Source organism: Pempheris klunzingeri, chromosome 6 (genome assembly GCF_042242105.1).
Source record: "Pempheris klunzingeri isolate RE-2024b chromosome 6, fPemKlu1.hap1, whole genome shotgun sequence".
Lineage (NCBI taxonomy): Eukaryota > Metazoa > Chordata > Actinopteri > Acropomatiformes > Pempheridae > Pempheris > Pempheris klunzingeri.
Window position 1 is genome coordinate 16,790,907 of NC_092017.1, and position 24,468 is coordinate 16,815,374.

At 41.4% G+C, this 24,468-nt stretch overlaps 4 protein-coding genes across 6 annotated transcripts in view; 3 read left to right on the forward strand and 1 right to left on the reverse strand.

The window, feature by feature from the left end:
* Positions 1–1,532: 1,532 nt before the first annotated feature.
* Positions 1,533–3,580, reverse strand: fam43a (family with sequence similarity 43 member A). 2 transcript variants are annotated; one of them, XM_070832949.1, is made up of 2 exons: positions 3,511–3,580; positions 1,533–3,393 (listed from the first exon to the last, which is right to left on the reverse strand). In XM_070832949.1, exon 2 carries the CDS (start codon positions 3,361–3,363, stop codon positions 2,323–2,325), a length of 1,041 nt encoding a protein of 346 aa, XP_070689050.1. In that variant the 5' UTR covers positions 3,364–3,393; positions 3,511–3,580; the 3' UTR covers positions 1,533–2,322. The 2 variants fall into 2 exon arrangements, with proteins under 2 accessions (XP_070689050.1, XP_070689049.1); XM_070832948.1 differs by having other exon boundaries at positions 1,533–3,396; positions 3,511–3,579.
* A 1,255-nt stretch (positions 3,581–4,835) lies between these two features.
* On the forward strand, positions 4,836–9,895 carry lsg1 (large 60S subunit nuclear export GTPase 1). 2 transcript variants are annotated; one of them, XM_070832023.1, is made up of 14 exons: positions 4,836–5,054; positions 5,393–5,519; positions 5,736–5,856; positions 5,942–6,028; positions 6,216–6,302; positions 6,411–6,471; positions 6,682–6,858; positions 7,082–7,435; positions 7,532–7,633; positions 7,744–7,896; positions 8,168–8,282; positions 8,477–8,556; positions 8,914–9,084; positions 9,215–9,895. In XM_070832023.1, exons 1-14 carry the CDS (start codon positions 4,953–4,955, stop codon positions 9,392–9,394), a joined length of 1,917 nt encoding a protein of 638 aa, XP_070688124.1. In that variant the 5' UTR covers positions 4,836–4,952; the 3' UTR covers positions 9,395–9,895. The 2 variants fall into 2 exon arrangements, with proteins under 2 accessions (XP_070688124.1, XP_070688125.1); XM_070832024.1 differs by having other exon boundaries at positions 7,744–7,878; positions 8,150–8,282.
* Positions 9,896–10,621: 726 nt separating this feature from the next.
* tmem44 (transmembrane protein 44) lies at positions 10,622–17,253 on the forward strand. Its single transcript, XM_070832091.1, has 10 exons — positions 10,622–10,791; positions 10,873–10,999; positions 11,072–11,162; positions 11,385–11,542; positions 11,708–11,794; positions 11,908–12,078; positions 12,434–12,595; positions 12,817–12,885; positions 13,021–13,158; positions 16,993–17,253. Exons 1-10 carry the CDS (start codon positions 10,622–10,624, stop codon positions 17,089–17,091), a joined length of 1,272 nt encoding a protein of 423 aa, XP_070688192.1. The 3' UTR covers positions 17,092–17,253.
* Positions 17,254–20,018: 2,765 nt separating this feature from the next.
* atp13a3 (ATPase 13A3) overlaps positions 20,019–24,468 on the forward strand; it is a 37,842-nt gene continuing 33,392 nt past the window's right edge. Inside the window, exon 1 of the mRNA XM_070831918.1 lies at positions 20,019–20,186. The gene's annotated coding sequence lies outside the window, so the exon portion shown is untranslated. The remainder of the gene's footprint in view (positions 20,187–24,468) is intronic.

The following is a 24,468-nucleotide window of genomic DNA, read 5'->3' on the forward strand; positions in this document are numbered from 1 at the left end:
TTAGACAGGACATGACAACACGAGGAAGAGAAAGTAACTGTGTGGGTTTCTGCGCTCTGTTGCTATTTCATTTGACAACCCACAAATACAGCAACAACAGTCTCAATTTGGAGTGTGTGTGTGTGTGTGTGTGTGTGTGTGTGTGTGTGTGTCTGTGCATACCTTCTGAAAGCACATCAATTCATAATGAGCCACAGTGAAGCTTTTTATAGGACCCACCAACTGCTGGCTGAAATACATTAACCCTCTGTCGGTGGATCTCATCCTAAATCCATGGTGAGAGTGTTTTTGTTTTCAGTGAATACCACAGCATGGCCAATGGGATTGTGCCAGCTGGGGAAACAAAGTCTATCCAGATAACAATCACCATATCCACCTCCTCTGAGAAGTCTGTTTTCTCCCTCCTCATGTCTTATTCAGCCCTGTTAGTGAGCAGCATCAGTGCTGGTGGTGTTAGTGATAATATGTCTGGCCCTGGAGGAGCATCTCATAGCACGCTGTGGGCTTTGGGGTGTCGTCCTGGCAAACAGACGCACAACACTAATGGCTTACGCACATCCATGCATCAATATCTGTGTTCCAGTCGACACTGTTATATATGTGTCTCGGCCAAATGACTGGCGAGTACGGTGAGGCACGTGCGTGGGCCTGTTGTTGTGTGCGAAAAGGAAGTGACAGTGGCAGGTCTTCCGTAGTTAGAAGAAATGGTGTCACTGCTGCAAAGTCACATTCCTCATTGACCACAGGTCTAATGTGTTGGGCTTTTTGTTACTTTGGGAATCAGATATCAAGCCTGATGTGCTGCTATTTAATAGAAAGAAGTGAACTTATGTTTTATCAGTGTCACTTCCATTTATTAAGTGATATTTTGGTGATGCATGATACTACTAAGGAGTTCCTCTGAATTCAGTAAGTAGGTCAAATCTGAATGAAATGTACCTGCAGGCTCCAGTTTATACATGTAAAAGAACCCTTTAAGTATACAGATTTACAGTACTTGTTTTGACCATTACGGGGTTCTCTGTAGTGTATTGCCAGAGGAGAACAGTCGTAAATAAAAAGCAGTCAGTACAGTGTTAAATGACCTTTGGTGCTCCTTCTGCCTTGTCACCAAAGGATCCATGTGATGTTCTGACTGCTTGTGCTTGTGGTGACGTCCTCCTGTGTGGCCTGGCTTCCCTGAGGCCAGTCAGAATGAATGGGCCTTCAGTACCTTAACTCAATAACCTCTACAGCCTGCTCCCTGAAAGCAGTCTGGTGGATAAAGCTCGAGCCAAGATTATTAACTGGAGTACATATTTACAACACCACAGATGCTCCAGTGATAACTATGAAACTGTACAGCTGAGAAATGCAGTGTCTTTCTCTGTTTGCCATTTCAGATGAAATTTCATTCAGCATTGACCTCAATTTGAGACTCTCAAGGTAAATCCCCACTTATATTTAAGGGCACCAAAGGAAAACATGACCTACTTGTTTTCCAACACAAACCTACACATAAACTTCAAGTACTTTACATCATTTTCTTTTTTTATTGATAATTCTCTGAGGTTCACATAACAAACCACATTTTGTATTCTTTAAAAAATAACATATTTATACTTAAAACATCTTACTTTACATCTTAATACATAAAGGTGTGTTTTTCTTTTGCACAGCAAAGATATGACATTTATGTTTCAGACAACATACCAACAAACATTATGTACATGTAGTCAACATAATACTTGAATGAATTCTACAACAGTGCAAAACAAAATAAATGAACAGGCTGTAACAGAAGCGCCTTGACAGGAAAATTAAGGATGCCTGTTTAGACCCACTGAACCACTTAGGGAGAAGAACAAAACGTGCATAAAAACGGAATGTTTTTTGGATCTTGGTGAGCATTTTTCAACAGAAAAATGTCCTTTTCAAGAGAGAGGGAAATAAACGTAAGGTAAACAAGCTTGAGGCTACAACAAATCCTCTTAAATAAAAGAGATGGAATTAGTGCCGTGCTCCTAAGGCGCACTGGGATTTTGTCGGTTTAACCAGTCCTCTCTCAAATGGGCATGCACGTGTTTCTTTCTCCTTTTTCTTCTATGTTTACACAATCTTAAAATATCATTCAGTAGCCTAATTGCGTGTCCGTGTGCAGCAACTGTCCCAGAACCGTGGTGGATCTTTTTTCTGGATCACCTCGATCAGTCGTGGAGGCACAGATTAGACAAACACGCCTCCTACACAAGGTTAACACAGAGGAAATGTTTCTTGTGGAGACGTGGGGAGGCTCAACAAAACAATGCGTCAGAGGCGCCCAGAAAAAAAGCCTAAAATCATTCAGGCAATTTCCTGCACCTTTATCTCCTCAAACCCATTAGAGAGCGGAGGCGGCTCCTGGTTGCTCTCTATGGAGGATTCACTGCCCGTGCTCTCTCCAGAGAGAAGTCTGGTGACTCTGAGATCCGATTTCAGCGTCTGCACGTCGTTTCCTATGCTCATCTCTCCCAAGTCATTAATAATCTGTGTCAACTCCTGTTTGCCGTTGGCTACACAGTCATCGTCCGTGTCCAGAATGTCTTCACACTCAAAGTGCATCGCTTTCTCCTCCTCCTCCTCCCCGACCAAGTCCTCTGTGATGGAGCCCAGCTTGGGCGCGCTCCGGCTGCGCTCCACCGGTGGTTTGTAGTAACACTGTCCGTTCAGCAGCTTCCTAAGAGGCACCAACGGGATGGTTTGTTCCCCTATGAGCTGCTGCTGCTGGTGCCTGGCATCGTCCCTCCGTTTTAGTCTTTTGAACTCAGCCAGCGCCGTGGCCGAGGTCTGGTACAGCAGCAGCGCCATGGCCTTTGCCTTCTCCGGCTTGGACACCAGCACTGCGTGGCAGCGCAGCATCACGGCCTTGTGCTTCATCTCGTGCCTGTAAATCCAGGCGAAAATCTTGGGTAGCCTCGGGTCCGCGACGCAGTAGGTTATCCGGTGCAGCAAGTACAAGTGTCCCGGCCTCCTGGCCTTGTCGTCCACATGCACCATCCGGATGCCCTGCGAGCTGATGGTCAGCCTCATCTTGGTGCCGTTCTTGCCCATTTCGCTCTTGCCCCAGATCTTGCTCACCGCCACGTCCGTGCAGCCGTCCCCTTTGGACTGGATGGTGGTGGCGTTCCCCAGGTAGAGCACCGTGTACGTGGGGTCCTCGCTGGTGATCTTCACCTTTTTCCTCTTGGACTTGAACATGCTGCCCACCCTGTTGAGCGCGCTCTCGGGGCAGGACTTGGCGAAGGAGGTGAGCGCAGAGTAGTTGAGGCTCACCGCATAGCCCTTCTGCTTGGACTGCTTGTCTTCCTCAATCAGGTCGAACTTATTCTTCTTCCACGGCAGCATTTTATTGTTTCCAGTCAACAGCACCAAAGTCTACTGAGAGAGAAAGAAAAAAAAACTTTGTTTTACAACTAAATCCTAGAAGTGTTTGTTTCCCTGTCGGGTCATTTATGAATTACTTTGTGAGAAGTGAACGCAAAGACACCGTACTTCATCTGTTCATCCTCTTTAGTGCTCTTGTCCATTGTAGTGTCCTCCGTCTTGTCTCCTGGCAGGCAGGATACAGCCTGCTGAATTGTGACAGACTTCACCGATTATATACTGGGACAAACCATTTGAACGAGTCTGTGGGGGGGTCAGCAGCGGGACTGAACCAAATGACAGCAGACCTGCACTGGTTTGTAATGACTTCTGTTCATTGATACAAAGCTCTCACGTTTCCCTGCTGTTTCCAAATGGCAGCAACATGATTTTGTAGATGTGTTTATTATTGATTTTGTAGTAAAGACAAGAGGTGATACAAAGACTGAGCAATTGGTTGACTGCAACAGTTACAAAGTAGCACAGCATCTTTAACATCCCTTATTAGAGAGTAAAGATAACTGGGAATGTCATTCAGTATTTATGGGCTGTGTCGATATATTACTGTATACTACGTACCAAATATCTATAAGACTATTTCGAATTGTAAGAATACATTTAAATAATTGGGGAAAAAAATAACACCAAGTGCAAAGTCTTTACATATTTTAGAGGAATCACCGTAATCTAAAATGAGACCATATTCCCACAACATCAAAATCAAGGTTTGTCTGTAAATGCTTTGACATTATCTCTTACATTTTTTTTTAATTAGACTTAAAAATAAGTAAATGTGTCTTTAATACATTTAACTTTGTATCAGAAGTATCTTCCCTCCTTCTGCCATGAAACTGACACATTCGATTTTATATCACAATAAAACTTAATTTTAACAATAAAAGCATAAAGTGGTCGGAATAAATTGATCTGAAGTATGTCAGTCTGTTCATCATGTGGATTTATGTGGGAGTCAGTCTGATACAGCTGTTATATACTGCCATCTTTAGGTTCACGTCAGAAGTGTGCTTTTGTGTTTGTGTGATAATGGAGGAATATTGTCCTGTTACTTTACGCAATACTAACTTTTGATTTGCGAATTTCAATCTACTTTAGAGCTATATTTATGGGGACTGTATTTATATTTATTTAATCGTAAAACTGACTGAGAGCAGACATGAGGAACCAATTTGCAACTCTCTTATTTTCTTCAGGGTGTCTTTGAGAGCTGGACAAACAAGCGGACTGCACCATAGCTTCGTTAATCTAGAGGCTCATAAAAAATATATCTATAATATATATTGTAATTTCCATATTTATATGGATGAATTATTCAGATATAATATGTAAATTTGCTTCTACTTTAATGAAAATTATAAATCAACATTTCCAACTAGTTGGGAACGACTCGTCCGGATGTGAGACTTGGTTGGTTCCACTTCCGGTTCGTACGACAACAACGTAGTGCACATGCGGCGCAGTAGCTGGTGACTGATACTGTTCTCTTCCCTTCATTTCTCTTAATTTCCAACATTTTACAGTAACTGTGTGAAGTGGGAGCGTCAGAGGTCAGTATGGGTAAGAAGAAGGCGGGCGGAGGAGGCGGAGGACTGGGCAGAGCTCTGATAAAGGAGAGACTCCAGATGGGCCGAGGCAACAGGAGGAACGACTCATGGGTATGACATGGCAACAACTAGCAAACATGTTTAAACAAATCATACAGGATGTTTATCTCGGCGTCCAAAATATGTTATCAAGCTCAAATGCAATGCAGGCTCTGCTTGAACTGTCACTCAACTCCTTCACTCTACACGGCAGAGCTGTCAATAGTTCTGAAAAGTATGGTTTCCCACTTACGCCAAATCCCCTTTAGAAAATGTAATTTTTTGCATATTGGTAACGCGAAGTACATAAATTAATGCCAGTTTGTACTAAATATGTTCCTGTGGTAAATTCGGCTTGTAAATCAGATATACAGGAGTTCATTTGTAGTCTTTATTTGACACATTTGCAGCTCCACACCAGCGAGCTGAATGATGGCTATGACTGGGGACGCCTGAACCTGCAGTCAGTGACAGAACAGAGCTCCATGGATGACTTTCTGGCCACTGCTGAATTGGCAGGGACAGAATTTGTTGCAGGTGAGTAATACTCAACCAGAGTTATTGCCTGTTCTCCTAATAGTCTTGTCATTAAAGCACATGGAGTGGTAAGGTCACAGCATGCCTCACACTTACTGTTTAGAGGATCATAGATAAATGTTTATTCTGTTCTTGAGGAATTTAGAGCTTGGGCAGCAGCTTCATGGGTGCTTGATTTCTCTGTTCTTCATAACTGTGTTGCTCTGTTTTTTTTAGAGAAACTCAACATTAGGTTTGTGCCAGCCGAAGCTAGAGCAGGATTATTAACAGCTGAGGAGAAAACCCAGCTGCAGAAGCTTCATGAAGACAACAAGCATTTCCTCAGGATTCCTCGACGGTAAGCAGATCAGATCCAGTTAATCTGAGGTAATTCTTGTACTGTTTGTTTTGCGTTTGTAATTTTTGTTTCTCCCAATTTTCAGCCCCCACTGGGATGAAGGTACCAGTTCAGAGGCGCTTCAGCAAGCAGAGAAAGACAGCTTCTTGGAGTGGAGACGAGAGCTTGCACAGTATGTGATATTGTGTAAACTTTGCTCTTAGATTGTGTTCTCATAAGTAGTAGTTCCAATTAATGCATGTATATTGTCTAAATAAGTGTGTACAACATCTTAAACAGCATCTGGAATATGTACTTTATGTTACAGCAGTGTAGGATTATCAGTGTCAGCAATCTAACTGCAGGTTTTACCTCTAAAGGCTGGAAGAGGAACAGAAGTTAATTCTCACTCCATTCGAGAGGAATCTGGAGTTCTGGAGGCAATTGTGGAGAGTGATTGAGAGGAGGTAAAAAGAAAAGCTGTGTACGGCTGTCAGCTCATACCTGTCGTTAATGAGGAATGTGTTCTCTTAATGTGAAATTTAAGGCAAAACTGTCTCTTTGTTTTTCTAAAGTGACGTCGTCATTCAAATCGTTGATGCCAGAAATCCGTTGCTGTTCAGATGTCCTGACCTGGTAAGTACATTAGGCACATGTGCCTTAGTGGAGCTGTGGGATGTAACTAACTATGACTACACCCCCCAGTGTTATAATCCCCACAGTAGGATACCCATACATATTCTAAACGCTGGTTTTCTTTGTAACCAGTGGAAATACTGAACGCAGCTGAACTGAATATTCCGCCTTTATTTTAATGTGTATATTTTTTCTGTTGTGTGCTGCCAGGAGTTGTACGTAAAGGAAGTGTCAGAGAATAAAGTGAACATGCTGTTGGTGAACAAGGCAGACCTCCTGACCAGGGAGCAGAGGCGAGCCTGGGCCAGACACTTTGAGAAAGAGGGACTGAGGGCAGTTTTCTGGTCTGCTCTGGCTGAGAGCAACAGACTGGATGCAGAGGACAAGGTGAGGAGATGGAGATGGGAGAAGCTGCACATCACCTGTGAATTGTGTTGTGTGTGTTAATAGATTTATGTACTTCAATTTGGAGCAGATAACTGTGTAGGTCCATATAATGGAGATGGGGATTATTATATAATTATAGATTATTTTGGAGGAATGCTTGAAACAATCTCAAGACTTTCTGATGTCTTTAAGTCCAAAGTACAAAACACATCTCCTCTCACAGGGCATGGAAGTAGAGGATCCAGAGTGCGCAGAGAGTGACCCAGAAGAGGAAGGACAGCCAGACAATGACGACTTGACCCACAAAGGGGCAGATGGAGAGGAGGCGGTGAAGGCGGCGGAGGAGGACGAAGAGGGAGAAGACAGTGGTACGGAGGACGAGCAGCAGAATGAGATAAACGTAGATGAGGAGGACTGGCACACATGCTCAGAAGATGAGGATGAGGAAGGAAAAGGGACTGCTGGTTCATCCTTCCACAACTCCAGCCGTCTGCTGCACAAGGATGAGCTGCTGGACATGTTTAAGGCTGTTCACAATGGGGCCAGGTGTAAAGAAGGACAACTGACGGTGGGCCTGGTGGGTAAAAAGTTACCTCTGTACAATCTACAGATGATTATGCACACTGCTGTGATTGTAAACGGTTTCAATTTTTATCGACTGTGAAATGAACAGGTTGGGTATCCTAATGTGGGAAAGAGTTCCACCATCAACACTATTCTAAGGAACAAGAAGGTGTCTGTTTCAGCCACTCCTGGACACACTAAGCACTTTCAGGTACAGGACTTCTCTTCAAACCTCTCCATTTGAGTTCAGGTCATTCACTCCATCGTAGGAAGGCCTAAGGTGTGACTGTTTTTGTTATCTTTTCTTCACATGTGTCACAGACTCTGTATGTGGAGTCAGGCCTGTGCCTCTGTGACTGCCCAGGTCTGGTCATGCCCTCCTTTGTGTCTACCAAAGCTGAGATGATCTGCTCTGGGATCCTGCCCATCGACCAGATGAGAGATCACGTACCTGCAGTCTCACTTATATCCTTTGTATGCTTTTGGCACACCACCTGCAGAATCCAGGAAAATGGGAAATGTTGTCCTAATTCTTAAAAATATACAAAAATACAGGTTGTTGGGTGTAGTCTGGTGGGTGTGGTGTAAGGCTACACAGTTGATTTAACATTAATTTTGATCACAATTTCATAAGATGTTGATGTTAGAATCTTTGCGTTTGAACATTATGAAGTTCACAACACCTCCAACCATAAAGAATTTCTTGGATGCTGATCGTCCTTAACAGATTTGTCACATATGTCAGACGATCCCTCGGCATGTGTTAGAAGGCACCTACGGCATCAACATCATCCGACCCAGAGAAGACGAAGACCCTGACAGGAACCCCACCTCTGAGGAGCTGCTGATGGCTTATGGATGTGAGGCCACATCTTTTATACCGGTTAATAAAAGGCATTTTTATAGACTAGTTTTATGTGATATTTGCCTGCTTCCTGAATGTGTTCTTGTTATCTGCTCATTCCAAGGTTTTTGTGTTTTTAAAGTATCATGTAAACTCTGCATTCATATAAGAGCTGTATAAAGTTTATTATTGGCTTTCCCTTTATTTCAGACATGAGAGGCTTTATGACTTCGCACGGCCAGCCTGATCAGTCCAGATCAGCCCGGTACATCTTGAAGGATTATGTCAGTGTAAGTGCCAGACTTGAGAATTGAAAAATTCTAGTTTCAAATACACATTGTTGTTGTGTCGACAATCTCTAAAGTCGATATGTAACACCTCTGTCTGATTAAATAAAGATAACAAAATAGATTATTTTATTCTTCTAGTTGCCACAAGGTCCCCGTGCCGCAGCACCTACAACAACTGTGTTTCTGCTGCATATTTAAAAAGACAGTGGGGAACTTTGGCCATGTAGCTGCATATTTGAGTAGCTATTTGGCCTATTGCTGCCATACTATATCCATACGTTATCTTAAAATATGTGCAGCCTGAATAGAACATCCTCTCCGTAACATACCCTTCCTAACAATGTTGACCGCTTACAGGGCAAGCTTCTGCACTGCCATCCTCCTCCACATATTAATGACGAAGACTTCCAGCCACAGCACAAGAAATTCCTAAATAGAGACTCGGACGACTGCGACCACTCCACACCAACAAATAAACATAGAATCAAGAGAATTGAAAATGTGGTCGACAAGAACTTCTTCCATCAGGTACGATACATCTGCTGTCCTATTACTAGTAAAATGCCTGAATAGTAGTTGTCAGAAAATGTGAGATATTTATCAGTGTGGCTGCAGTAGGCTGTTTTTGAAAGAGTATTGACGCGATCTCCATCCTCAGGAGAATGTACGGGCGCTCTCCAAGGGGGTTCAGTCTGTCATGGGCTACAAACCAGGTTGTGGACCTGTCGGCCCAGCAAAAGTTGGGTCAGAGATGGTGGTGGGAAAACCCTGGAAAAAACACGGAAACAGGAACAAGAAGGAGAAAGTACGTCGTCTTAACAAGCATCTGGATGCCTGAGGATAATCTGAAGTCAAAGCACCTTTTAATTACAGAGCATTTCAGCAGGAATGGAAAATCCTAAAGTACAGTTCACATGTGATTCCAAAGGAATTAATGTTAAGCAGTATCTGTAGGTAGATTCAGGCCCCTTAATCCTGTGAGTAAGGAAAGGTCAGGCTGTCTTGATATTAACAAATGAGGTGCTTAATCTATCATGTGCTGCTCTGGTTCGGAGATCATAGTGGAGTGATGCATTCCATCAACTGGATCACCAGTTTTACACTCTGGTTGTACACCAGATCACACCACAATGTTTGGAAATAGACTCAATAACCAGAGGGTGTGAAGTTTATAGAAACGGTGAAAAGAACATTTTCTGTATGTATTTTGAGGCTGTTTAAAAAGACGCATTATAAAGTCTATTAACCAGATAAATGACTATGTTTGGTACTGCTTTATCCATATACTTTGGGGATTAAAGTAGCTAAACAGGATTATAAAATAAATTGAATGTTTTGATGTTAGTGTGTCACTTCATTTCCATGTGGCTATCATTCATAAATGCTACACAGTGCAATGGTGGGGATAAAAAATGTGTGTTTTTGCAAAATATTCATTCAAATCACATCGTTATTCATCTATAAGGGCATATACATTATGAAGGGAATTCAGGAAATGTGTACATGAATCAATATTTTCAATATATTTCATTAAAACACTATCAATGTGAAAAGGGTCACCCAAAGTGTTCAATATGGTTTCAAGTTCACTAAAACTCATTAAATCTGAAGACTTTCAAAGGATTTATAGATTGCAGAGATAGTAGAGCTCACAGCTGCAAGGCTTTAAAGCCTACAGAAATTATATATCTCTAAGACACCTCAGATGAGAGTCTCTCTCCCAGGCCATGGGTGTCAAAAGAGCAGAAGTTGTCTCCCCCTTGCAGAGCTCCTCTCTGGGAGGACTCAGTACTGGAAACGGGATCGTGATTCTGGATGCAAATAAACAAACGTTGTTTTAACTTTGCAAGAGTGGACGCTTTGCTCTTAAAACAGCCTTCAACAGTACCACTTCTGATGCCAACCCCCGGTGCACTTCCTCAGGTGTAGCGCAGGTGAACCCCTCCCTAATATATGCGCGCTCTGCCATTACGCACATGTGCGTTTGACGCTTGAGTGCGCACGTCACGGCTGCATGGATTAGTTTGATCTACTAACACGAAATGTAAACTTATTTACAATTAATATGGGGGAACGTGCGTTGGCGAGAGGAAATCCCAACACTTTCTTCTCCAGTCTGATTGAATTCTGCGCGGATTCAGCCGCCGTCTGTTTCTCCAATGACGCAGACAAACTTTGCGTCCCCGTTGGCCTCATCCTGGTGTCGGCGCTGCTTTTACTGGTCTCGTGCCTTCTGTGAGTACTGTGTCAATCAGCATTTGTTCTAAGTATTTCAGTGAAAAGTTACTAGCACTGAACCCGTGGGAACTGTTTCAGGCTCGTGTATCAGAGGTGCAGATTCCGGGGAGGAAATCCGAGAGAAAGCGACACTTTCCTCTACAGCCTCCTCGGTAATCTATGCAGCACGACAGGAGCCATTCTGTCCAGACAGCTTCACATTCAGGTAACGTAGTTTTCATAGTACTCTGCATCCTTTGCAGGTTCTAATAACTAATTTCTGCTCCCTCTTCTGTAGATTTTAATAGGTGCTTTTGCTGCTGCAATGGATGCTGTCTATCTCATGTCTTGCTGCTTCCCTGTGCTCCTGTGCTGGAACTCAAAGACAGGTAAGTCCTTAATAATGCAGCTCATTTCATTGCCAGACAATTTAACAGCTGCATAATGTTCTAACAAAGTGGCAAAAGCACAGGTGTTGGAATATCAGCACCCGACTGGCCAAAACCTGGTAGGCAAAACAGTAAGACTGCCAGATAACCAGACAAATGAATAGGGGATGTGTTGGAACTGCTTCCAACTGCAAACACTTTCTCATGTGTGTTGCTCCTCAGAGAGGAGGCGGCGGATGATGAGGAGCCGAAGGAGGCAGCACCTCCTTGCGGTGTGCGTGCTGATGGTGGTTGCGGGGGGTTTTCTGCAGTCCAGGATCACCCACAGCCCAGCAGACAGACCTCTCATCAGGAGAAGACTGCTGCATTTCGCCCTCCATGTAAGCACACACCACCACTGTGGCTAGTTGGAGTACATTTGCATTTTATGTGCGGTGATAGGATCGTCTGCCAGTGTGTAAAATTTGAGTATGAGCATCTACACTGTACTCAAACTCACAACCCAGCAGTTTGACAGCATCTTCTAGTTGTTTTTTTTCTAACAGGACAACACTGAAATCCTGGGTTACATACTTGGCCTGCTGTCCCTTGTCATCGCCTGTATTTCCAGGTTCCCTGCACTCTGCAGAGCAGTAAGTGACAAACAGTACTGTGTTTTTGGTGTCAGACATTTTTTTAATCACTTTTCCAAATTACTCCCAATGTTAAATGGCTTTGAAGGGAATGACATTTATTTTTTCTTCAGTACAGAGGGCAGATATTGACTTGGGCCCACATATTGTCTGGACTGCTGTGCTCACTGGCTGGTGCCCTCTATGCTGCCGCCATACTCCTTTATGATACTCACTTTGGGTTTCTCCTAAGAGTCATGCCATGGCTGCTGTCAGCAATATCCTGTGTATCCCTGGACCTCCTTGTATCCTTGTAAAGCACCGTGTGACTGCATCGTACTCTTACCCGATTACACCAGAGCAGATGTCCTGCCCTTAACCAGGGCATCGGCCACAGAACTGGAGATGGTCCTTGGTAGCATTTATAATACAATATTGATTTAGTCTATGAATGCTGGTCCATGTTCTGAACTTTTTCTGGTAGCTTTGAGAAAAACCCTGCAGAGTTCGTTTATAGATTTATAGAAGTAGCAGCAGTAGACCAGAGACCTAAATGTCATCAATACAAAATGCAAGAGAAGAACATAACAATGCTGCCCGCTTTCTGTGTTTGATTTTCAAGCCGATGTGATCTGTTGAACTTTAATCCAATGTTGTTAGATTCTAGTCGTCCATTGGTGCAAGAGAGGAACCAGACAGCAGCTTACCAGTTTTTCTCCAGACACAGAGAGCCTTTTGGGTGGCTCGGGCATCCCTACTGAGGATAATACTGTCATAAAGAAACAGAGACGATACCAAGGTCATTCATCAGCACAAACAAAAGTAGGTTTTCATACTTGGTATTTTTGGTCCTGTTTGTTTTCCTAAACCCTTTGAAGGAATATTTGGAATATTTTGCTTAATGTTTTGCATGGAAAAGATAATTAAGAGATCTTGGAATTCAGCAATTCTTCTGCAAGATTTGTATTATTTCCAAAAAAATAAATGCCTTTTTCACTAATGTCTTGGTTTGAGCGTTGTACTATTCAACCTTTTCTTCCAAGACAAAAAATGTCCAGAAGATGACAGAGATGGGCCGTTATCTTGATGTCCGCGTTCAACCAGCAAGAAAAGTAAGCGCAGAATCTGTCAGAACAGCAGCAATGCAGGCTTGACGTGAAATCTTCACTACATATTTACTTCACCTCAAATAGTGGTGAAGTAGAATTTATAAGTGTATGTATTATTATTTATTTATTTTTTTTCAGATATGTCTTAAGGAGGTGATGTCCAAGGAGGAGGTGGAGAACTGCCCTCTCAACAGTTCGGTGCGAGTGATCAGAGTCAACAGTTTCTGCTCCTCAGATACATCCTATGGCTCTTCACCAGTCAGCTCTGATCTGGAGGTGGGTTGATCTACTTAAATTATAGAATTTAAACAATGTTTTAGCTCTGTTGGTGAGCAGTAGTGGCAGCATGCCATTTTCTTACAAAAAAAATATGAGATCCAAAAAAATGTATCATTAGTACATTCATTGCAAAACTGAATGTATTAAAATGATTCTGTAGTCAGCAACTGCACAAGACGTTGCCATTTTTTTTTAATTCAACAATTTTATCAACCCCTCAGATTTAATACAATTTAAAAATTTTGCAACTGAATTTGACTTCAGTCACCAGTGCAGCAACATTAACTAATCTGAGTGCCTCATATATCGACTTCAGTTATTTATTTCCTGTTTTTGAAATTGTGTTCAAGTGTCAAATGTTCACTGTTGCACATATATTATATATATATTTATATTTAATTTGCAATCATTGCCATATTTTCAGGAATAGTAATGGTGGATGCTAGGGGTGTAACAGTACACACATTCATACCGAATATTTTTGGTATGGGTCTTTCAATTCGTCTACTGAACGAATGCAGAGTTTTTTTTTTGTGGTTGGAACTTTATTCAAAACTCTCTTAGCAAAATATAGCTTTTGTAAAGGGCTTAATATTGTTATTTCAGTCAATGCACACCCCGTGAATTAATGTCAAACCCTAAACTCACACGCACACACATGCACACGTGCACGCCGCAGAGATGACTAGTAATTTAGTACAGCCCAGCAGTGTAGATACGATGAACACAGATAAACCAGAGTTTGAAAATCTTCAACTATCATTAAAGTCTCCTGTTTGGAAAACGATTTGTCAGTTAACTACAATACAAGGCGAGTGGATCGTGTGTGTGTTTCAGCCAGCAAATCAGAACAGCTCTTTATAGACAAGCTGGCCACAACTACAGTACAGTTAATTTTATAAATGCTGAACCTTAATGCATATTGATTTTATAATATTTATTTTAGACAATATTTGAGTATTTTCACTTCAAATACATTTTACTTTATTAGTATGTTGCAGCAGTATTGAGAAACTTTTTTTTTTTTTGTCTAACAAAAAAGAACCAGTAAACCATCATTTAATTAAATACAAACACAATGAACTATGATTTTTTTGTCTACTGTTACACCCATAGTGGATAGCAGGAAGGCTTTGAAACCTGATCTCAGACTCAAGGATGCCATTTAGTGCTATGAAGTGTACTTGTCATAGTGCACCACTAGGTGGTGACGGCATGTTGCCATAATGGGTGGGGCATGACTACTGTGAAAGTGTGAATGAATAAAACAAGTGTTTGACAGCCGTTAACTTGTCTAAGGTCACCCTGTGTGAGCTGTTGTAATCCATCCAGTTTATTGCCTTCTTATATGGGTTCATGTTAAAGTTTTACAGTAGTGATGCTTAAGACTGTGATGAATGTTTGACTAACTGAGGGGATTTGTCTCTTTCCTTTATATAATCTATATGACCATGTTTCTTTGAGTGAAGGGTGCACTGCAGTCTGACAGAGCAGAGATATACAAACAGACTTTAATGTCAATTACATTGCACTTACTTGAATGAACCACTACGCCACATTAAAGGGTTGAAACGGCACTATTTGTTCTTCTGTCCATCTTTTAGACAAACCTGCCACGTGTATCTTTAGTTCCAGATACTTCCTGTATATACGGCTGTACCTGTGAGATAAAATGAGATTAAATGCCTCGCGTATTAATATAGTGGAGGTTATTATGAGCAAATGAAAGTCCTGCGTTCAGAGGAAGAAGTAACATTTAGGGCAGTGTTTGAGCTGCTGCAAACCCAGCTTTGTGCTCTTCATGTGACTCTGGGGGAAGTAAGTCAGACAGTCATCAGAGCGTCTCGTATGGAGATAACAGTCAGCATATCCTTGTAGGATTGATGAGTCAAACTGTGGAGAAACGCATGTGCACATGTAGGTTTGTGGGTAACTGCGTGTGAGGAGAGTATTTGTGAGAAGCACGAGAAGCAGGGTTTCATTTTAAGTAAAGTGGATTGTGGCTTCTTTTGGTGGTGTACAATTGTTCCCAGAATTAAATATTGGCTACACAAAAAGTTTTAGAGGACAGTTCACATTTATATAATTTGCCCTCTTTGAAAATGCATAGTTTGAGTTTGCAGGGAGAGTGAAATTACAAGCTTCTTCCTTCTCAGGCCCCGAGACTCACAGCCACAAGAGAAACTCCCTTACAGAGTGCTGCTGCAGAAAGCCAAGCGACGGAGGATGTCATTTAATCAGAAACAAAGGCAAATGGTGTACGCACAAACAATTGCAGCTTGATATTGTTCACCAAACAGGAAAAAGCAAATGATGTGAATGCCCTTAGCACAGTAGGTGTATTAGAGACAAAAGAGGGCTTAAACAAAGTGTTCAGAATGTAGTGTTGTGTACATGTTGAATGTGGTAAAGCATACAACTTTATTTGGCTGTGTGAAAAGTCCTTAATCTAATCTCAACCCTCATTGGTTGGCAGTATCAGTTAGCACCAAACACTACAGGAGCGTCCAAGAATTCAGTGTTTTGGGGGCAGCTCAGATTAGTCTGTGAGTCTGTAAGAAATCTGTAAACTCTTGATAATAACTGCTAATCTTTGCTGCTTTAGAGTACTAAAATCTCTAGTCTGTGGTCTCTCTAAACAAAGACAACAGCAGGTAAATTCATAGATGTGTCCCTCTCTCTGGCACTTTCCCACATGCTAGTTAGACTTAACAGAAGCTGTTTACTTTGTGATTTCATGGAAAGATGGTTTCCATACCAGTTGGCACAGAGTCTAATGTTTAATCTCCAATACACAGAACTCCAGATGAGGCCCAGACTGTTTATTGAAAACTGTCACTTTTATTTGATTGCAAAACTTTTCCAGACAGAGGTTACCAAACTGAACAATGTATCAGCGCTGCACGCCGAGGACAAAGGAAGAGATTGTAGTGGTAGAGAGAAATTATACTGTATATGTATTCATTATAAAACCACACAGCATTTTTGCAGTGTGCTGCACGCATAACCTGGGCAGTCGGAGCTCGCTGCCAGCAGCTTGAATTCTCTATTGTGCTGTGTGTCTCTCGCACATTTCTGCTGAGAGTCGTTTCCTCACTGGGTTGAGACTGAGGTGGAGGTGAGAGAAGGGGGGCTGAGGGGTACAGTGAGGGGTGGAATTGTTTGAGATTTGCCTTGTGGCCCAATTGTTCTGCTGTAAAGGATCTTTGATTAAAGACCACCACTGGGTTGGGCCTGTCTGCCTAGGAAGTAGTACAAAATGGTTGCCTTGTCTATAGGGGGCCAGTGTTACCCTCTGCTATTTTGGGAGATGTTTATGGTCTCTTGTGTGATGCCTGATGGCCAGGACTTAACTCTATGTGCACACACACCAAAACCTTTTTACATTCTTGGTATTTAGACATTTCTCTTACATAACACGAGTTCTAAAAAAAACAAACTAGAATGTAATTGTAGTGTGTCTAGCATTACAAGTAAGCACTCTGAAATGGGATAAGGATCAGGGGCTCAGAAAAAAGAATGACAAATATTATGTTCTATAAATGATTAGGTAAGATAAAGAAGTATTAGATGAAGGGTATGTGCAGTCCAGATACAGAGGAATGTCCCTCAACACAGCCCTCCTAACTCCTTTAATATCTATAAATATCTAAAATTATTAATAGAATAATGTTTTTGGCTCCTAAGATATTTAATAAAATAAGTGAATAGTTTCAGGGCTGAATTATTGACTACTGAGGTGATTACTTTTATATAAACATTACAGTATATGACATCATGATCCTTTTGGCTGTAATTCCTATAATGTCTTGATCTGTCCATATTTTTCAGTGGGATTTCGAAGAGGCAAATGCTCAGTGGAGTGAACCAACAGCAAAACAACCGGAGGGGAATACGTTTTCACTGCAAGGGTGGCTAACAAACCCCTAGACTCTGTAAAATCTGTGCCATGTCTGGACTTCCACAGTAAAAACTCAGAAGAGGGTTAGACTGTCGCTTGTGCAAGCTTGGCAAAATGACAAAGAAATGTCACTGTGAATTAGTAATGTGATACACATCTGGTGCATTAATTTGAGGGGTAATAAAAAATGTAAACACTGACCTGTTTTGTCTTGTTTTACCACATTGTTTTATAGTTTAGCTAATGTGTAATATAATGCATCTTCTTCATGACCTCAGCTGGCCAGTGCCAGTCTAGTTGCATTATGCAACTTTGTCTCCAACTTATGGCTGCAGAGAGGCAACTAGAACCAGTGTCAAAACTGTCCTAGCTGCATTCATTAAGCCCTCTGAGAAACAGAAAAGACCTCCGTTAATAAAACAATATTGTGCCCCTGCTGCCTTGCAAGGTTATTGGGTCATATCCTGTATTTTGCTACTCGACCTGGGTTATCAGGGCTGGACTGGGAAAAGGCTCAGCAGATCAGATAAGCACCAGACTAGACGACCAGGGCCCCTCTGTCCTCTCCATCATCCCTCAGACCTCTGTCCATCTGCCTGCTCTGCGGTTTTAGACGATGCTGCTGGAGCAACAGAGCAGGGCATTTTTAACTGAAGGGACTTCCTTAAACCTGATAACGGAACAATACACAGATTAGAGCAAAGTGATGAAGCACATATATCTCCTCCCTGTTACATTTCCTCAGGTGACATGTCGGTCTGAGACAAATTAGTGGGAAACTACTAATGAAATGGAACAAAGCAATTGCTGATATCAGCAGTAGAAATGAATGTAACTTAACACCTTGTTTGGCCTGTAAACATGACAGGATAGGTCTGAGTGGGCCATGATTCAAAAATGTAGTTTATTCTGCATCACCAATATTATTTTCCTATTGTTCCAGCAATTTCTGTTAATAATTAACTGAATGATTTTGAATATGATCAGCTATTGTCCTGCCTTACTTATAGTTAAAATACATTTGACACCTTTAATTCAGTCAGTGCCTCATCAATGTTTATTTTTTAAACTGTTTAGTGTTTAATACATTTGGGACATGATTGATTAATGAACTGGCAATGAAAAGCCATGCAGTTCTTGCTGCTGCTCAGGCAGATCTAATGCTGCTGATGGATAGGAATGTATATTGTGAGTGTAGCTTGATTAAGAGGCATGAAATCTGAGATGCTGAATAATATCAATCGTTAGACATGTAATGTCAGTTTAAAGGCACAATTTTACTGGGGGGGATTATTTAAAAAAAAATTTTAATAGATTTATCTGTTAGAAGAAGTTGCAAAAATCATCTGTATTTCCTAACAGAGCCAATAAACTAAAGAAAAACTGATGTGTTATAATGTATTAATGCTGTTTGATGTCATGATGAATGCTGAGCAAGCATTGCTCCATCACTGGGCCTCATCTCTGACCCTTCTGAGACTGGGCCAAAGGAAAACAAACCATGTGTCCCGTATAAAAAGGTGGAATTCTGTTTGCAGAGGTGATGAAGAGCACGGATTAGCACATCTGAAGCAGCGGTGGGGAATGGGCCTTTCTGTTTTTCTTGGCCTGTACGTCACTGATCGCTCCACTGCAGAGGACATGGAAGATGCTGGATGATTTGAGCCTACAGGACATTTTGTTCACCTTGCAAGTTTGCCTGGAGGGGGGGAGGGAGAGGGGGAATTGTTCAGGACTAACACAAAATCCTGAATAGTTGCAGTGAATGAGCAAGGAATAAATCAGAAACTAAACACTGATTAATGAAAACCTAGATGTTACTGAGTAACTCTGAAAAAAACAATATGTGAGCGCTTTGTAAAAGAGAGACTCCACTGATTTGACAAAGATCAGTTTTCTTGTCACAGGTAGAAACAGTCTGAGATGTATGAAGTCTCTCTTAAAGTCTTATGAAATAAGCCTGATGATGTCTCAACTTGGGCACAAGACTTCTTTTCTTACAGAAAATCTGCATTGCCAAACTTGGGACATAGAGTTCAAAACCTGCAGTCACTGGGCACGTTATGTTTGCACTGCATCATGGGAAATGTAGGAACTAATGTTTATAAAGCTTGACTCACATTAGGGACCAAAAGTTGGAATATTTTGGCCTCTGCTGCTTTGATTCTGACCACTCTTTGGTAACTATCTACCAAACCCCCCAACTTGATTGGAGGAGTCATCCTGAATAACACAAAATCACCAAAGAGTCCCATTGATGATCTAGTGCCTAAGGATGTTCCTACATGTGGATATTTATAAATTTCCTTAATGAGCATGGCTGAATTTAACTGCATGTGGGCCCTGGGGCTAATATTTCTGTTTTGGCCCTCTGCTGACCCCACAGACTCCCACTCTCTTTGAACTGCATATACCCCATCAAGTGTGGACTACACAGTAATAAAAGTTTGTGTGTTTTTCCATGTGACGAACTGGGCAATGCAGGGCCAGTTTAAGTTGATACTGTGGTTTAGTGGTGCATAACTGTGCAATTAACTGAATTACCAAAAACTCACTGACATGCATGCAAGTCTGCAGCACCAAAGATATTGCCTGCTTTGCCCATTTCATTCTGAACCCTTTCTCAGTCATTTGTTCCTGATTTACACCCTCACTTACACATTAACTAACTGGTGCAATTTCTCAATAAACCAATAACAAGCACAACTTCCTGATGCTGTATTATTTTTGTCCCAGCATCATACTGAGCTGTTACCAAGCCATTTCTGTGGCAATGCAAAGCTGTGACACCTGAGAGTGAATGGGCCTTTTATGGCTGTGATAATATTGACTTTAGGGTGAGGGGCGCGATGCTCACCTTGCGTAGTCTTCCCGTGGCGTCACCCTACGTCACTTCCTGCCGTCAGACAGCCAGTTCAGGCCAGTTCACTACTGCTGTAGTACTCAGTCTGTCCCACTGAGCTGTCATCACACAGCCACCATCCGCGCTGCCTGTCTGTTGCGACAGCATTTCTCAATTAAACTTAGTCCTTTTTTCTCTTCAACGACGTTTTCCTTCAGATAACAGCTACTCTCGTCTCATAATGACTCGAAGGTGATCTTCAGAGATTCCAGGTGGTTCTGGGTGAGTGTGTTACCATGAAATATGTTTGCCTACATCGCTGTCATCATCACCCATGTGTCACTTGCTACCTAGCGGGGCTAAAGCTAACGATAGCTAACTAGCTGGTGCGTGTGCGGGAAAACTGGCCTGGGTAGCTGCTGAAAACCCGTTTCGCTCCGACAGTTTCCGAAACCGAAAGGAAGCTGGTCAGCGGGCGACACATGGACGCTGTTATTAAGCTAGTCATTTAGTAACGGGCTAACAATGAAGCTTTGCTAATGTTAGCCAGCTAACCAACGTCCAGCGATGTCTTCCCGATGAAGCACTTCCCTGGCTGCTTGTAGCCATGATTCATGGTCAGGAATGGGGCATTTGTCACTAAGGATGTCGGTAACAACAGCTAATGTAAGAAAAACCTAGTCGTAACCTACAAAAAGTAATATCCCGTCACGTTAGAGACCTATGGCAGTTACACATGACAAAGATGTGACAGAAAGAGTGTTTGGTGGGTGCTTAATTGGCTTAACGTTAGATTTCGCAGGGGTGGTTGCTTCCTATTATTGGACTTACTTTCCATTAAGTGTGGGCAGCCATTTCATTAGAATAACAAACAGCGTTGTTGGAGCTGTAATCCGTTTAGTCAGCACACCTCCTTTCTGCTAGTTTTGAATCATTCTTATTAAACACCTGTCACTCAGGTAGGGTCTCCAGCAACAGTCAAGGATGCACCATACACAAGTCCAAATACCCATCTTAACAAAAATTAGTCTGGGAAACTCTGCGAAACTGATTGAAACACATTCTACAATACAAATGGCTCATTAAGACTATGGCATTACTTGTTTTGCAATATTAAATCAGTGTATGCTACCAGCGCACATCAGAATTGAGATAAAACTGTTTAAAACCCAAACTGCTTTTTTAAATTGTCCATAACCTGGCATCTTTCACATTTCTTTTGATTATGTACTGGATTACACAGCTGTATGAATACATGTAAATGTCAAAGCTAGCCAGCAAAGAGTAAACAAGAATTGGTTAAACAATAAGTAGTGAAGCATTGAGAGCTGTGAAAGTCAGTCTATGCACAGTAACCTGTACCTTCTGTTTCTGCTGCTGCAACAACCTGATGCTCATAGTTTGAGGGAAGTCACTAAATTATAAATGATATATATCAATTTGCGGGAACCAATTTTTATTAAAGAATACCAATTTATTGTAGATATTTTCCACTGCACTTTGTGTCAAAATCTCTGACAATCCTACTGGAAAACAGTAGCTGAGATATCTTGTGAGTTACTTTAGATTGTGGCTTTTTCTTTTGCAATCTACCCTAAGGCAGCATCTTGTGAAGCACAAGGATAAACACTTAAATGCGTGACGTCTCTGATCTTTCACAGTAGATCCTTCCTGTCCCTCCTCCTAACTAGTGACCCTCGAACGCTGAATTCTTGAGGGGTCTTACGGCTGTGCTGTATTCCTTTTTGCATTTCCATATCAGTATTACTTTAGCTTGATGGTATAGATTTTGCAACAATCAGGCCGCATAGGTGTCTAAAATCACTTGTCTTACCTTAATAGTACACAGATGATGCTCATTCAACTTCATGCAACTTCCAAAAACAGTTGGGATGATTTAAGTGTGTCACAGCAAAGGATAGCAAACTCATACTTTTCTGAATTCTTGCAAACTAAATTTGCAGTTAATAGGTGAATTTGTTGAGATTTATTTTCATTTAGAAGAGAGTTATGCTTGGGTAAAGAGTCTTGCATTAGCTGTGCTCACATTGCTCATTGTACCCTGTAGGTATCGAATCATTATATCATTAAATTAAATAATTGAAACTGCTTGCTGCTATTCATTTATTTGTGCCGCAACCTGGCTGGCATACCGAGACCACAAAAGGTTTTGGTAAACACAGGATCAGAAAGTTATTGGGCCTTTTATAACCAACACAGATCAATTTCAGAATGTCCAGATTGATTTCAAGTTTATTTGTGTTGCACAAATACAAATGGATGGAGCCACTCAGGACAAATTTAATTATTGTCAGGTCGCTTTTGTGTTTATATATTAACAGACTAGCTACCTATAACCACAGTGCCACAGTGAGGTTTAGGAGATAATTTGTTTGTGTGGCTTTAATGAGAATATGACCTTTGAGTTTAGAGGAATCATGTCCACACACAGTGTTTGCTGTTGTTTCTGCAGTTCATATGAAGAAAAGCTTCTTACTCACTCACACAAACCTGAGCAGGAACAGAGAAGGATTCAGAGGCGACATGCAGACTTTTTGATATTATATCAATATTACCTATATATTTAACCCAGATGTTACAAAAGATTGGGACCGTCATGGAGCTAACTTCTACACTATAGGTTGTAAATAAGTTCAAGTCAAAAAGTGGTTGTTGCATGTGCATTTATCCATTTTACCTGCTGTTCAAGGTTCCAGACAGCCAAACGGGAACTGAGAGCTTCCAATAGATAACAGCAGCCTATCCGGGTATCTTGTCCTTGCATCATGCCCCTGCAGCTTTTTGAGTAAAAGCAGCCCCTCTGGCAGTGAATACAAATTCCAAGGCCTTTGCCAGTTTAATTGCGTAAAATAACAATACCATGCTTTTTGGCTATTAAGGTTCCAAATCTTATGGCCAGTCAGAAAAACAATTATGTTGTGTTGTTGGTGATAAATTATCAGCAGTTGATAAGTGTGCTTTCTTTCTTCCCCCATCAAAGTGGACAAATGACCCCACCCAATGGCCGAACGATAGTTCATAATGGACAATTAAATGTATTGTTTAATTTAATCCATGACGATTTGATTCACTTTAGTTTCATTATCATGGCATTAATGCATTATTTAGACACACTTTGATTTTTATGTCGATAATCATTGGTAGCATGATGGTGCAGTGGTCCCAAAGACATGCAGTTAGGTTAATTGGTGACTTTAAATTGCCCATAGCTATGAGTGTAAAAGGTTGTCTGTCTGTATGTGTCGGCCCTGTGATTGACTTGCGGCCAGTCCAGGCTGTACTGAGGTGATTTGTTAAAATGTGAGTTCTTCCAGTTCAGGTGCTATGGGCCTAGTCTAACTTCTCTGTGCTGAAATACATTTGTTCTTTTTTGGAAGAATTATATTTGTTTTTGTCATTTATTTATATAGTTTTATTTCACCACACCACCACAGCTAGTCTAAACTGTGCTGGTGTTGTGTAAACTTCAAATAAAACATACACAGTGTGATTAGTCCGGCCTCTGTGTGTCTTCCTCCCACCACTCGGCCAATCCTTACAGAGATGAGCTGGGACAACTGCTTGAGTAAAATATTTCTATGTATGAGTTCAGTGCCAGCTGGTGAGTCAACAAGTCCTCACATTTCACAATTTGTGTATAATCAGACTGTCCTGTAAATATCACTGTTGTCTAGACCTTAGATAAGGATTTGATTGATTTGTTAAATGAAAATTTAAGCAGAACAAGCTATGTATCAAATTCTTAATTTCTTTAATCCATGATTTTTTTGTGTGTGTGTATAAAGTGTTAGAAAATTGTGAAAAAAGGCGACTTTAGCAATTTAACAATTGTAAAAATAGTTGTTGATAATTTTCCTGTCAACTACTGGATTAGTTGACTAATCATTGCACCTCTACTACTTTGTTTGAGTGGCTCCTTCTTGCTTTGGAATTAAGTCTCTTATAGGAGATTAGCCTTACTGCATTAAGATCTGTGTCCATGTTTTACTGCGGTTACGTTGTTCAGTCTTTCCGGACCAGGTTTCTTATACATACTTTATATATTTATGCTTTGGTTTTGTTTTACACTTTTGTTTGATTCGGGTTTCCTGGTCAAACCTTCATTATTTAATATTAATTACACCTAAAAAAAAACTTGTTATTTCAAGAAGTTTTACTTGCATAGTCCATCTTACACAGTTTGCCCTTTTCACCTTTTGAACTTTCTTCCTCTCTGTGAGAGAGCTTGAGGTCTTGTCCAAACTGAGGATTTGGAAGCAGTTTAGTCTCAGTTTAATAAGTGTGGTGCCAATATTCCACGGGCCTTTGAGCCAATGTCTCAAGACTTTTCACAGGTGAGCTTTAAGACAGCAACCTGTGATGGAAGGCCTGCCAGTGTTGATCCAGTGTGGAGATGAGAAATATTCTGACATGGTAAAAGTCCTCTCAGCAGCCCGGCACTGTTTGGTGTGGGACCCCAGACCTGCCAGAATGAGAAACAGATCTTTCTAGTGCCGGTCTAGCAGTTTGCCTCCAACAAGGCACTTGCGGCCCGCATCAGTGG